This window comes from Stegostoma tigrinum, chromosome 23 (genome assembly GCF_030684315.1).
Source record: "Stegostoma tigrinum isolate sSteTig4 chromosome 23, sSteTig4.hap1, whole genome shotgun sequence".
Classification (NCBI taxonomy): Eukaryota; Metazoa; Chordata; class Chondrichthyes; order Orectolobiformes; family Stegostomatidae; genus Stegostoma; species Stegostoma tigrinum.
In genome coordinates, this window is record NC_081376.1 from 10,354,160 (window position 1) to 10,369,577 (window position 15,418).

At 45.5% G+C, this 15,418-nt stretch overlaps 1 protein-coding gene across 8 annotated transcripts in view; it reads left to right on the plus strand.

Moving 5' to 3' along the window:
- The window catches only part of slc29a4a (solute carrier family 29 member 4a), a 135,542-nt gene that overhangs the window by 86,067 nt on the left and 34,057 nt on the right, over positions 1 to 15,418 (plus strand). For all 8 annotated transcript variants that reach the window (XM_059653913.1, XM_059653912.1, XM_048552821.2 and 5 more), the window contains 4 exons: positions 2,077 to 2,205; positions 6,075 to 6,188; positions 9,242 to 9,370; positions 13,612 to 13,686. In XM_059653913.1, coding sequence (XP_059509896.1) covers positions 2,077 to 2,205; positions 6,075 to 6,188; positions 9,242 to 9,370; positions 13,612 to 13,686 — 447 coding nt within the window. The remainder of the gene's footprint in view (positions 1 to 2,076; positions 2,206 to 6,074; positions 6,189 to 9,241; positions 9,371 to 13,611; positions 13,687 to 15,418) is intronic.

Here is a 15,418-nt window from a genome sequence, read left to right on the forward strand (position 1 = left end):
CAGCTGTATTGCATGTCTTACTGTCAGCTACATACCACCCTGATTTCAGCGTCAGCCCCAAACAGAGATGAGGCCAGCATTTATTGTCCAAACCTAATACAAGTGGTGGTGAGCCTCATTCTGACTTCCTTGAAGGCCATTAACGCACCCAATGTAATGTTGCCTGATATTTTACCGCCTCCTACTTGTTCAAGCTGATTGTGAAGGCCTAGCCTTTTTGCACCAGACTATTACGTCCTAACACTGTTTTCCCCAGTTTGTAGTTTTATTGATCAACATGTTAATCTGTTCTATGGTGAATCTCCCTTTTTCTTTTATACTGCTATCCACTGTTTGAAACTTCAATACCTTAAAAGTTTTGAAATGTTAACGATCAATAAAACTCAGTGTGTGTGAATGTGTGAGTGATAATGGGAACTGCAGATGCTGGAGAATCCAAGATAATGAAATGTGAGGCTGGATGAACACAGCAGGCCCAGCAGCATCTCAGGAGCACAAAAGCTGACGTTTCGTGCCTAGACCCTTCATCGGAAGGCCCGAAACGTCAGCTTTTGTTCTCCTGAGATGCTGCTGGGCCTGCTGTGTTCATCCAGCCTCACATTTCATTATCAGTGTGTGTGAATCTTTGCAATGTCCTTGGTTCTGAAATTCATCCGTCTTCAAAATGATGACAATGTCGAAGATAACCTAAAGCAATTTCAGACATTCCTGCTTTTCTGTGTTTAATAGAGATAATATAATGAAACAAAACATGCTGATATTCTTGAAAGCTTCTGGCATTGTTAAGCACTATGAAAACTGAACTCCAATGTTGGTCACTCTCTGTTCAATTCCACCTCCTGAGCCTAGTTACTGACCCAGAAATTCCCCTAACTAAACACAATTCAGGGATTGATCAATCCCAGGTCCTTATAATCTAGATGGTTGTTGTCACACCACATGCTGCATTTATCTACACAGCTATTAGCTCACCAAGGTGCAGGATGAGATGATAGGAACAGTTTTTCCCTTCCACTAGATGGTAGCCATGCTGCATCCTGGTCTAGATATTAATGAAATGTTCCTTATATAAAAGGTTGCCACTTCCTCTAAAGGGCACCTTCAGAAAGGAGCCTAGTTTCTCACTGTGATCGGTCCAATCATCACATTGAACTCCTTGCTGAACTTTCTGAATTATTGATTGTCAGCCACTGCTGTCAAGAAAGTGGCAAATCCTTTTGTTGCCCATCTGTTTGATGGACATAAGCCTGGGTGCTCCAGCAGGGAAAGTCTCTGACCTCTCACAGCAGTCACTCGGTAACATCACGTTAGACCTAGGCTGGAAGGTCGGAATCCAATTTGAAAGGAAATCCCTCAGCACCACTTTATAAGCATGCATTCTTCAAATGGTGCTTCTAGCTTTAAAGCAAACAGCACATGCAGGTCGTGATCTGATGCAAAAGTGAAACAGGAAAGGTGGCCTTCCCAAGGCTAACAAAGAGAGAAAGAAGGGGCACCCAAACTGGCCGAAGAAAGAAGCCAAGCTAACGATTGGGCTAGTTTAGATTTCAGCAAAGTAGGATAAAGAGACTGATTAAGAGGGGATTAAATAGAATATGAGGGTAAGCTTGTGTGGAATGTGATTGGGGGAGATGTAGGGTAACGTTTGGATGGTTTGGGGAGAATTGGGAGTGAGAAGAAACTTGGGGTTTGCGACTGTTGGCAACAGGACGGTTGCTGAAGTGTTGCCAAACCCAACTGGAACCAGGCTGAAACAAAAACAGAAATGGATGCAGCCTGGCAGCATCGGTGGAAAAGAAGCAGTTTTGTGTTTCTCCAGCAATTTCTGATTTTGTTTCAGATCTTCAGCACCTGCAGTTCTTTGCTTTCTGGAGCCAGACTGAATCTGTAATGGTGGCCTGTGTTGTCTTCCTTTTTAACCAAGTGGTGCCCGCCTCCCAATATAACACTTTCCCATAAACAGATGGCTGAGAGTTGCTCATATGCTCCTGCTCCATTGCTACATAGAGAACAAAGAGGAAGGAGCTGCAATCTTAAAGCAGTATTCTAATCTTTTCCTATGCCTTTACCTTGCAGATGTTGAGTCACAGCCCAAGGACAGCTACCATGGCATTTACTTTGCAATGCTTTTGGCTGGAGTTGGATTCTTACTGCCTTACAACAGCTTCATCACTGATGTGGACTACCTACACCAAAAATATCCAGGTGCAGTTCCTGCGCAAGGAACAATACACTACTGTGTGGGACATTACAGTGCAGCTTAGACAGCTCTGTCTTCCGTAACTAAAAGTCATCAAGATCAGGAAGGTCTCAGAGATAATGGGAACTGCAGATGCTGGAGAATTCCAAGATAATAAATATGAGGCTGGATGAACACAGCAGGCCAAGCAGCATCTCAGGAGCACAAAAGCTGACGTTTCGGGCCTAGACCCTTCATCAGAGAGGAGGATGGGGTGAGGGTTCTGGAAGAAATAGGGAGAGGGGGGGAGGCGGACCGAACATGGAGAGTAAAGAAGATAGGTGGAGAGAGTATAGGTGGGGAGGTAGGGAGGGGATAGGTCAGTCCAGGGAAGACGGACAGGTCAAGGAGGTGGGATGAGGTTAGTAGGTAGGAAATGGAGGTGCGGCTTGGGGTGGGAGGAAGGGATGGGTGAGAGGAAGAACCGGTTAGGGAGGCAGAGACAGGTTGGACTGGTTTTGGGATGCAGTGGGTGGGGGGGGGAAGAGCTGGGCTGGTTGTGTGATGCAGTGGGGGGAGGGGACAAACTGGGCTGGTTTAGGGATGCAGTTGGGGAAGGGGAGATTTTGAAACTGGTGAAGTCCACATTGATACCATTAGGCTGCAGGGTTCCCAGGCGGAATATGAGTTGCTGTTCCTGCAACCTTCGGGTGGCATCATTGTGGCACTGCAGGAGGCCCATGATGGACATGTCATCTAAAGAATGGGAGGGGGAGTGGAAATGGTTTGCGACTGGGAGGTGCAGTTGTTTGTTGCGAACTGAGCGGAGGTGTTCTGCAAAGCGGTCCCCAAGCCTCCGCTTGGTTTCCCCAATGTAGATGAAGCCACACCGGGTACAGTGGATGCAGTATACCACATTGGCAGATGTGCAGGTGAACCTCTGCTTAATGTGGAAAGTCATCTTGGGGCCTGGGATAGGGGTGAGGGAGGAGGTGTGGGGGCAAGTGTAGCATTTCCTGCGGTTGCAGGGGAAGGTGCCGGGTGTGGTGGAGTTGGAGGCAGTGTGGAGCGAACAAGGGAGTCACGGAGAGAGTGGTCTCTCCGGAAAGCAGACAGGGGTGCGGATGGAAAAATGTCTTGGGTGGTGGGGTCGGATTGTAAATGGCGGAAGTGTCGGAGGATGATGCGTTGTATCCGGAGGTTGGTGGGGTGGTGTGTGAGAACGAGGGGGATCCTCTTTGGGCGGTTGTGGCGGGGGCGGGGTGCAAAAATTCCATCCCCTATTCCCTATTCCCAATTCCTCCGCCTCCGCCGCATCTGCTCCCGCGATAAGACATTCCACTCCCGCATATCCCAGATGTCGAAGTTCTTCAAGGACCGCAACTTTCCCCCCACAGTGATCGAGAACGCCCTTGACCGCGTCTCCCGTATTTCCCGCAACACATCCCTCACACCCCGCCCCCGCCACAACCGCCCAAAGAGGATCCCCCTCGTTCTCACACACCACCCTACCAACCTCCGGATACAACGCATCATTCTCCGACACTTCCGCCATTTACAATCCGACCCCACCACCCAAGACATTTTTCCATCCCCACCCCTGTCTGCTTTCCGGAGAGACCACTCTCTCCGTGACTCCCTTGTTCGCTCCACACTGCCCTCCAACCCCACCACACCCGGCACCTTCCCCTGCAACTTCAGGAAATGCTACACTTGCCCCCACACCTCCTCCCTCACCCCTATCCCAGGCCCCAAGATGACTTTCCACATTAAGCAGAGGTTCACCTGCACATCTGCCAATGTGGTATACTGCATCCACTGTACCCGGTGTGGCTTCCTCTACATCGGGGAAACCAAGCAGAGGCTTGGAGACCGCTTTGCAGAACACCTCCGCTCGGTTCGCAACAAACAACTGCACCTCCCAGTCGCAAACCATTCCCAGTCCCCCTCCCATTCTTTCGATGACATGTCCATCATGGGCCTCCTGCAGTGCCACAATGATGCCAAACGAAGGTTGCAGGAACAGCAACTCATATTCCGCCTGGGAACCCTGCAGCCTAATGGTATCAATGTGGACTTCACCAGTTTTAAAATCTCCCCTTCCCCAACTGCATCCCTAAACCAGCCCAGTTTGTCCCCTCCCCCCACTGCATCACACAACCAGCCCAGCTCTTCCCCCCCCCACCCACTGCATCCCAAAACCAGTCCAACCTGTCTCTGCCTCCTTAACCTGTTCTTCCTCTCACCCATCCCTTCCTCCCACCCCAAGCCGCACCTCCATTTCCTACCTACTAACCTCATCCCACCTCCTTGACCTGTCCGTCTTCCCTGGACTGACCTATCCCCTCCCTACCTCCCCACCTATACACTCTCCACCTATCTTCTTTACTCTCCATGTTCGGTCCACCTCCCCCTCTCTCCCTATTTATTCCAGAACCCTCTGCCCATCCCCCTCTCTGATGAAGGGTCTAGGCCCGAAACGTCAGCTTTTGTGCTCCTGAGATGCTGCTTGGCCTGCTGTGTTCCTCCAGCCTCACATTTTAAGATCAGGAAGGTACCTGGTTTGATCCGGCCTCATAGTTGATCTCAAACAAGATATGTCACATGGCCAAATCTGCTGAGCTCTCTCTGTCAAGTCACCTGGTGGCTGGGTGGAGTTTGCGGCTGATGGCATCTCTCACAAGGTGCTGTGGATGTGAAATATAAATTGTGCGACAAAATGGAGCTGGAACTGCTTCAGTGCATCTTAAAAGCATTATTACCTCTTAAAGTAATGTTTCCAGCCCTATCAGCCTGTTTGTAAACAATATATCTCAAAAGTTAATAGATGAATTTCAACAAAACCTTGCTACACAGGGAAGGTGTGGCCCAAGGATTAATTTTTGGTGAAGATACAGATCTGATCCTGGAATTTTTTTAAGAGATGAGTTAATGTTAGGAGCTAGGATGATTTTTTTTGTAGAATGTTGTAGGTTGCTTTGTTCAGATGTTCTCTTGTCTTTTTGGAATGCTTTGAATTGTCCCAGATGCTATTGTGAGATTTATCATGGATATCCAAATGAGAGTAAAGTTTTCATAGCAGGTTTTTGGAGGCAAATTAGCCTGAATCCTCCTCAGTGGCTGTTAATAAAAGGATTTCTATTCTTAAACTTTGTCCCAACGTGCATCAGTTATGCAGGGAAATGATTCTAGGAAGAATTGTGTCATTGAAATGAAAATGAGTTTTCAGTGTGGTGGAGATATGCTGTCTAATGAATGTGCTCCTAACTTGGATTAGTTTCTATGAGAGATGCTCAGCACAGTGTCAGTAAGGCAGGGTTCTGCTGTTTGTGTTGCTCCTTAACATTACCACAAAGAAGTGATATCAGTGAATCATGTACCTCACTCTTGGTTTTCACACTTACATTCCAATTTCCTGATGTTTTTCTCATATATATGTTTCTGCTAATGCCTTTGTGTTCACAGTATTAGTCAAATAATCAGATTAGCATTGAATTTGTGCTATCAATCTTTTTAAGCAACTCTATTTTTACACCTAGCATTGTTTTTCTTTTCTCTGTACATCTTCTGCACCTTTCCCTTTTCTATTTTTCTGGCCTGAATATTTTATTTCTCTCACTGAATATTTTCTCAATTCTTTGCTCCCTCTCCTCTCCCTGTCTTTTTAACTTGCCTTCCTGCTTTTTTTCCAGCAGTTTATCCATACTATATCCATTCCTCTGTCGTCTCTTTTCATTCCCCTCCGCTCCTTGAAGTAGAGCTTTCAGAAATAATAACCTCTGAAGAAAGATCAAGGATTGAATTGATCTTGGTTGTTTTTGGATCTATTTCTGCTGCAGCAAGACACTCTGGCATCAGCCTTGTAATAGCTTTCTGCCTTTTCATTCTGGTGCAGGAACATCCATTGTGTTTGACATGAGTCTCACGTACATCCTTGTTGCATTGGCAGCTGTGATTTTGAACAATGCATTGGTGGAGCTACTCAGTCTTCACACCCGCATCACTGTTGGTAAGTGCAGAAGCATTGTTGAGCTTCATGGTTACACACTTGCACCATTGTGCATGCTGTATGCTCATTCTTCAGACACAAACAGTGTCTCACAATAGAACTTAGACATCACTGTGTTGCTTCAAATGGTACTCGAGGTCAATGAAAAATTACCATGAATGGTAAAGGGCTCTTTTGGTGCAGCGGCAGAGACCCTACGTCTGGACCAGGAGGCCCAAGTCTCAGCTGTTTCAGAGGTTGTCATAACATGTCTGAACAGGTCGATTTAGAAAGGATCTAACCATGAATGGCCAGCCGATGCATTTCATTGAACCAAACTTCATGACTGACAGCATTGAGAAGGTTGGAGAGCATGAAAGCTGGGGCGGCACGGTGTCTCAGTGGTTAGCACTACTGCCTCACAGCACCAGGGACCCCGGTTCGATTCCACCCGTGGGTGACTCTCTGTGTCTGCATAGGTTTCTTCCAGCTGCTCAAGTTTCTTCCCATGGTCCAAAGATGTTCAGGTTTGGCAGCTGGCCATGCTAAATTGCCCTGTGACATACTGGTTAGGTGGATTGGCCATGGTAAATGTGGGATTATGTTGATAGGGGAGGTGTTGTGTCTGAGTCGGATGCTTTTTGGAGAGTGATTGCAGACTCGATGGGCTGAGTGGCCTCTTTTTCTGCACTGTTGGGATTCTAATGATTACTCCTTTCCCGTGGACTGATTGAAATTGGTGTGCTGTTATCTTAGACTCTGAGCGGGAAGTTACAGAAACCTACAGGGCTAGTTTTCTTGGTCTCTAGTTTTTGGTGGTGGGGTTGTGTAAAGTGTCAGGTGGCTATTCGACTATTGTGCTACTCCCCTAAGATGTCTCCCTCCCTTTGCCCCCCTCTGATCCTTCTTGAACATCATTGGAACTAGTATGGTCCCCATGACATATTGGGCAGGGTTTAATGACCCTGTGGCAGGAGCAGCCAGGCGAGCAGGAAGCTACATAACCGAGTGGACAGCTGCCTTTCTGATGCCCCCTGACCAACTCCCCAAGCCACCCCCCCCCCCCAACAACCCCAAGATCTTTGGCCAAAGGGTCAAAGGGCACCAGGGGGTGGGAATTGAGTTGGATGGCTAGCCATGGTCGCATTGAACGGTGGGGCAGGCTCAAAGGGCTGAGTGGCCTACTTCTGCATCTATTATCTACCTTTCCATGACCACCTGCTAACGTCAGCTCAACTGCGCTCCTCCTTGGGTTCAGGTCTGACAAGGTGGGATTTTACTCACTCACCTTCCCCCTGCCCTCACCCCCATCATCATGGCTGTTACCTGAGGGCTTCCCAGTCCTGATTCTCACCCCCAGTCCTCCATCTGAAGCCAGTGGGCAGTGCACCGACTCTGATGTGGCCCCTGACAGGGTATTGTCATGAGTCGACCCTAGTCTGGCCCTTGGGAACCCTCTGTAGGGATCAGAGATATACAGTAGACAATCTGTGGTTATGCTGAAATTGTCTGCACCCAGGAATCTAAGGTGCCATTAGTCCACTAGCCATTTGAAATGAATCTTTAGTCTATTTTGTGCTACGTCCGTAATCCCCATACTGTCACTTTTCTCTTAAAGTGAAGTTAAATGCTGATTGTGCTGCCGATTAAAGGCACCAGGAGCAAAATGTAAGAATGTACTGTTCAGATGAAGCTTTTTTTACTGAACAATTGACTAAGGAGCAACAAGACCTTGCATGTCCCTTTTAAAATGCCAGAAGGCACTTTACAAGAAAATTCAGGCAAAATTTGACCCTGCCAGTGCTAAGGAGACATTATGACACTTCTGTCAAATGGAAAGTTTATGAAGGATCGTCTGAAAGGAGTAGGAGGGAGGTGGACTGACCATGTTGGGATTTACTGACGAGACTTGAGAACTTTAAAACCGAGGAGCCAATGGAGCAACTTAAATTGTTTGCTGGAATATTGCCACGGCAATACGTTTGATGACCTTGAATTATGTTTTGATGTTCCTATTTTGGGTGTTTTCAGAATATTGGGCAGCTGGATTAATTGTGCCATTCTGTAATTATGACAGGAGGGAGCATCACTAACTGCACCAAACTGTTACTTATTCAATTCGAGAAGATACCACTCAGGCAGGTGCACTCAAATCACACAAGGACAGCAGCAACTTAATGGTCATATCCTGATCCACAGCATCCTGTAGATAGTACACACTGCTGCTACTGAGCATTGATGGTGGGAGGAGTGTATGTTTGTGGATGTGGTGCTAATCACATGGATAGTGTTAAAGGTCTTGAGTATTGTTTGGGTTTTAGGAATTGTCACAAATAAACAGAAGGGAGGAGAACATGACCAATTGGGCTATAAGAGGTTGTAGGAACTGCAGATGCTGAAGAATCTGAGATAACAAGGTGTAGAGCTGGATGAACACAGCAGGCCCAGCAGCATCAGAGGAGCAGGAAAGCTGACGTTCCGGGCCTTGGCCGTTCTTTAGATCTCGGCCCGAAACGTCAGCTGTCCTGCTCCTCTGATGCTGCTGGGCCTGCTGTGTTCATCCAGCTACACACCTTGTTATCTCAGTCAGGCTACAAGTTATTTTTCAGAGCAAGGGTATAACATGTTAGCACTGTGACTGGATTCCTGAGTAGCTTCATATCAATACCCTGATTAAAAATCTTACCAGTGAAGGTTTGTTAACATGGAATATGGATGGTTATGATCAGAGAACATCCAAACCTCAATACTTGAGAAAATTAACCAGTTCTCTGACTCCTGCAGTTCTGAATTTAGCTATGCAAGTGATATTATAACCAAGGTTTTAGTTTTAATTGTTTGAGGAAGGGACAGAGCAAGGATGAGACACCTAGTGCGAAACGTCTTGTCTGTTTATATTCTCTTTGACCTGCCGAGCCTCTATATTACCTGAATGCGTTACCTTACCTACTGTAGGAATCACTGTGAGAGAAGCAGGAAATGAACTGAGACCAGTGTTAATGCCGATGATGGTATTAATGTTGGCGCTGCAGGTACTGTGGCTTTACCTGTGTTTTTTGTTTGTTTGGTGACAGGCTACCTGTTTGCTTTGGGCCCCCTTATGTTTGTGAGTATCTGTGACATTTGGCTGGAGCTATTTACAGTACAGCAGGCATATGCCATGAATCTGGTGGCAGTGGGCATTGTGGCTTTTGGATGCACAGGTAAGGCTGCACTTCAGCTTCCCTTTGAGTGTCGCATGCAATTGTCGTTAACTTTCCTCACAGATTTTTTTCCCTGCCTCTTTTGGATTACCTCAGTCCTGAGCCTCAGTGAGTGGGGCTGGGAACTACAGTGCCAATTCCAAACGGCCACTTTGAAATTTGCAGTTGACCTTTCCAATCGTAATTTGGGAAGTGAGTTCTGGATGTCCTTAATCTTTCTAATTTAAAATTGGAACATTTAAAGCCTTCCATTGCCTGTTCCCCTTATCCCAAAAACTCCCCTTCCCATCATACAGCTCCATGTTCAATCTTTCTCAGGCACCACCTTACTCCTCTCTCCCCTCACTGCCAGCTATTCCTTCTAACACTATTCCTTCATTCTTTGCACCTTTCTTCCTAGACGCTCCTCCCTCTCTGCTTTCAAAAACCTTCTTAAAACAATTCTAGATAAATTGTTACAGAATCCTACTGCACCAGAAGAGGCCATTCAGCCCATTGAGTCTGTACACCCTATCTACGCTAACTCCACTTTCTAGCACTTGGCCCACAGCCCTGAATGTTAGGACATTTTAACATCCTTTGTAAAGGTTTTGCAGTTTCCTGCCTCTGCTGCCCAGTGTTTTCTAGATTCTCAAACCCCTCTAAACCTCCTGCCTTTCACCTGAAAATTGCGGCCCCTCATTATTCAGCACTAGCATCAGACGTTCTGCTCCCTGCTCTGCAAAGTGAGAAGAGCTGGATAGCACAAGCCATCCTCCATTCCCTCCACGTCCTTGCATTTTAAACAAAATCAATTCCGTTTTCCCAGCTGAGAAAGGAAAAATCACTGATGCGCGATGGTTTCGCGGGTTTGCTTAGTGCCACATTAGGATTACTCACAACAAAGAGTACAGGCTAAAACTTGAAAAGGCTACCTGCACACACTGATCTAAGTGCTCAGATGAAACTAGGGTGAGAAAGATGAGATGAAATAAAAGATGAGGGTGTCATTAAGGAGTGCACAATATTGCAAGAAATGGCAGAACCTCAGGGCAGACTGTGGCATTCCTCGTGCATTTTTCATGAGGTGCATAAGGTTGGGAGAGGTACTTTATGGATTTTTTTTCCCACCTCTTTTGGATTGTTTCAATCTTTAACCTCAGTGACTGCAGATGGAAACTACAGTCGGTCAGGGCCAATTCTAAATGACCACTAGGTGCAAGAGAAAATCTGCGACACCGCAGTCCAGGTTCATTCCTCATTCTAGTGCTCTCCTGCCCCCGCCCACTCATCTTGCAACACTCTCCTCATTACCCTGTTCATGGTCCCTGTCCCAACATTGTGCACCTCTTGGAAAATGAATGAGGAATGCTCAGAGAGTGGTAAGGGCATGGAACGCCCTGCCTGCCAATGTAGTTAACTCAGCCACATTAGGGGCATTTAAACAGTCCTTGGATAAGCATATGGATAATAATGGAATACTGTAGGGGGAGGGGCTTAGATTAGTTCACAAGTCGGCGCAACATCGAGGGCCGAAGGGCCAGTTCTGCGCTATATTGTTCTATGTTCTATGGCATGTGCTATCCAGCTCTTCTCACTTTGCAGAGCAGGGAGCAGAATATCTGATGCTGGTGCTGAGTAATGAGGGGCCACAATTTTCAGGTGAAAGGCAGGAGGTTTAGAGGGGTTTGAGAATCTGGAAAACACTGGGCAGCAGAGGCAGGAAACTGCAAAACCTTTACAAAGGATGTTAAAATGTCCTAACATTTAGGGCTATGGGTCAAGTGCTAGAAAGTGGAGTTAGTGTAGATAGGGTGGTACAGACTTAATGGGCTGAATGGCCTCTTCTGGTGCAGCGGGGCTCTGTAACAATTTAGCTAGAATTGTTTTAAGAAGGTTTTTGAAAGCAGAGAGGGAGGAGCATCTAGGAAGAAAGGTGCAAAGAATGCAGGAATAGTGTTAGAAGGAATAGCTGGCAGTGAGAGATCAGAAGGTGAGGGGAGAGAGGAGTAAGATGGTTCCTGAGAAAGATTGAACGTGGAGCTGTATGATGGGAAGGGAAGTTATTGGGATAAGGGGAACAGGCAATGGAAGGCTTTGAATGTTCCAATTTTAAATTAAGAACATCCAGAACTTACTTCCCAAATTACGATTGGAAAGGTCAACTGCAAATTTCAAATCTGAGATTGTTTGGATTGCTTTAGGCCAGTTTACTTTGGAGATACAAAACAGCCACAATCTAATGGAATGACACAACAGCTCAAGGGGCTGAATGGCCTCCTCCTCTTTCTATAAAGCATGAAAATCTTGAGCCAGTGTGGCACTATGAGGACGGTGGTGATGGGTGAGGAGGATTTGGCATGAGCCATGAATTATGAATGATCTTGGCTGTAAATTGTAAAATGTAGATTTGGGGGCCCCACCAAGGAGTGTACTGAGGAAACCAGATTCGGTGAGATCTCAGTTGCAGTGAGGAAGTGTAGGCTTGGAAGGGATCAATATCCTGGAGGCAGAAAGAAAACCAGGGAGCATATTGGACAAGTAGTGATTACTCCCTGGGGCTCTGGTCGATGGGTAAACTAACAATGTAGGAGCAATGGGCTCTCATTGTGGTATCATACAAGCTGCGAAACATTGAGCAGCACTTTACACCGTAAGACATAGGAGTGGAAGTAAGGCCATTCGGCCCATCAAGTCCACTCCGCCATTTAAATCATGGCTGATGGGCATTTCAACACCACTTCCCTGCACTCTCCCCATAGCCCGTGATTCCTTTTGAGATCAAGAATTTGTCGATCTCTGCCTCGAAGGCATCCAACGTCCTGGCCTCCACTGCACTCTGTGGCAATGAATTTCACAAGCCCACCACTCTCTGGCTGAAGAAATGTTGTCTCATTTCAGTTTTAAATTTACCCCCTCTAATTTTAAGGCTGTGCCCACAGGTCCTAGTCTCCCCACCTAACGGAAACAACTTCCTACCATCCACCCCTTCTAAGCCATACATTATCTTGTTAAGTTTCTATTAGATCTCCCCTCAACCTTCTAAACTCTAATGAGTACAATCCCAGGATTCTTAGCCGTTCATCATATGTTAAACGTACCATTCCAGGGATCATCCGTGTGAATCTCCGCTGGACACGCTGCAGCGCCAGTATGTCCTTCCTGAAGTGTGGGGCTCAAAATTGGACACAGTATTCTAAATGGGGCCTAACTAGAGCCTTATAAAGCCTCAGAAGTACATCGCTGCTTTTATATTTCAACCCTCTTGAGATAAACGACAACATTACATTCGCTTTCTTAATCATGGACTCTACCTGCAAGTTAACCTTTAGAGAATCCTGGACCAACACTCCCAGATCCCTTTGCACTTCTGATTTGCGAATTTTCTCACCGTTTAGAAAATAGTTCATGCCTGTATTCTTTTTTCCAAAGTGCAAAACCTCACATTTACTCACAATGAATTTCATCAGCCATTTCCTGGACCACTCTCCTAAACTGTCTAAATCCTTCTGCAGCTTCCCCACCTCCTCAGTACTACCTGCCTCTCCTTTATTAATAAAGCATACCCTCCCTACAGTGTCAGCCAGAACATCAGACGCTTCACTACCCCATGAATCTGAAAATGACAATTGACAAGTGTAACAGGAGGTGTAAAAGGTGGGGCTGTAGGATGAGGTGAGTTGATGTACAGAGAGGGCACAACTGTTCTCTTTCTGTGCTGTAAACGTACCAACACTTTGTTTTCTTTATCTGAAGTGCGCTAGCGCTGTAGTGCACTTCCAAACATTTTCACTAAATGATGCTGTGGTGCAAATGAAGCTGTGCTTGTGTTAAAGTTAGACGTGGAACATTTGAGACCACTGCCTGAAAATGGCAGTCAGTGGGGAAAGTTTATTGAGCTGGTTTAATGCTGATGGTTAGATGGAGCATTTACTTGGTAATTTACTCACATTTATTGTGTTTATTTCCTGCTCCGAACTCTTCCCAGCCATTTAGATGTTATTTTTGTCTCCTATTATTCTGGGATCATCCCGTCCAATCATCAGTTGACCCCAGGCCTCTGCTTAAGGTGCGATGGAGCCCACTCTAGAGGCACAGTGAGAAAACACTGCTTCCTGAGGTCCCTTGTTACTTGGTGAGAAAAGACCTCACATTGAGACATTGCAGAATGCCTCCCCCACAGTAAAATTGGGCTTAAATGGAAGCAACAGGCTGTTTGAATCAACAATTTACTTTGTGCAATTTCTTTCTTTTCAATGAAGTGCAGCAATCGAGTTTCTATGGTTACACTGGAATGTTGCCCAAACGCTACACACAAGGGGTGATGACAGGTGAAAGTGAGTACTTTACTTATTTTAAACAATTCCAGTCGGTGGTTTTTAACAGAACTCCAAACATTGATTAAAAAAATATAATTCTTTCTGGAAAAGCGTCTAATCAACAGTTTTAATGCCAGCGATACATATTTCTCATTTAAACACAGCTAAGTGTAAAACATCCTGGGAACTAATTAATTTCTGCTACCATCTGTTGGAGTTGCCAACTCTATCGGACCATTCCTGGAAGTTTATGGTGAGCTCCCACCTCTGACCATCTTTTTGCAGTCAAACAATCTTTCCCCCACGGTCTGCAACATTTTTATAACAAGGAAAAATGCACAAAAAAGGTCTAGAAATTTGCTCCATAAATGTTTATAACAGAATCAGGAGATATACTGTCAATTCCTTGCAACTCCAGAGCAATCCTGGAGAGTTGGCAACACTATTGTCTGTTTCTCTGGACCTGTTGTAATCTAAGGTCGGGCTGCGTTTTATCTGCCAGGTCACATCAATTCATTTTCAGCTTGGAATGGAGGTTCAGCTCAAAGGTGAGTTTGACTTCATAATGCACAAAGCCAAAAGCAGAATTTCACTTTGTCTTATTAACACATTTGTGATTTGTCATGACAGGGAAGGAATTATCCTCAAAAGGGCATGTTTATTGGAGAGGCAGATTTCCCAATATGATCATATGCCATTTCTCCCAGTGGGGGGAGGGGGGCATTAATTTCGAAGCTCAGTCTTTGCGAAGTGAACACCATTTGGAAAGTGATGCCTGTCCTCAGTGACCTGGCCTGGCCAAAGGAATCAGCTGCTGATGCTTCTGTTTGGGCATTCTGTCCAGTTACCCTTGCTGTATATGTGGGCACGATTGTGCTCAGCCATGAATCCCTCATTGTTAAGCAATCCTATTGTTATGATCCCACTTGATGGCAGTGCTGGAGACATTTGATCTCTGAAGTGAACAAAAAAAAGTTGCTGGAAAAGTTCAGCAGGTCTGGCAGCATCTGTGAAGGAAAAAACAGAGTCAATGTTTCAGGTCTGGTGACCCTCAGAACTTCTCTGAAGTGAAATCTGACTTGATAAATCAGAGGGTTTTTTAAAAAAAATTTTGTTTATGATGGTGGTCTGCTATTGAAGATATTCAAAGATTGCCAAAATATCTTTACATAACATAAATAACATTGATGTTTATTACACAAAGAAAACACATTTGATAACTATTCAACCAGCTTCATTGCAAATATTGGAAAGAAACTCCAACCATTACCTTATGGACACTCAAACCTCAGTGATAAGACATCACTGTCACCTCACTAGATCTAAGAATCTTCAGGTGGAGCAGCTATATTTGGTTTCCTTTTGGTAGACTTTTTTGTATTCACTTGATGTTATTTTCTTCGTTTCGTGTCTGCCCTTTAGAATAAGCTGCTAACTTAGCCCGCTTATGGCTTTGTGTGGGTTATTGGACTCATCCTTCGTGGAATGTCTTTCTCTACAACACCTTCGCAGTCTTCTGTTACTGGAGATTTCTTCCCCCTGACTTCTAAAGCAACTCAGGACTACAGAGACTACAACCAACAGCATTTCTGCTGTTGTATACTACTTCTGTCTGAACAAACTGGCTTCTGGCCTCTTGTTCTCTCTTTTTGGGCTGTAAAACTCAAATCAGCAAATACCACAATGTTGATCTTGTAGGCTGTCATTTAGTGTAAATTAGAAATTCTTGGAAATGCTGTTCTGAACTCAC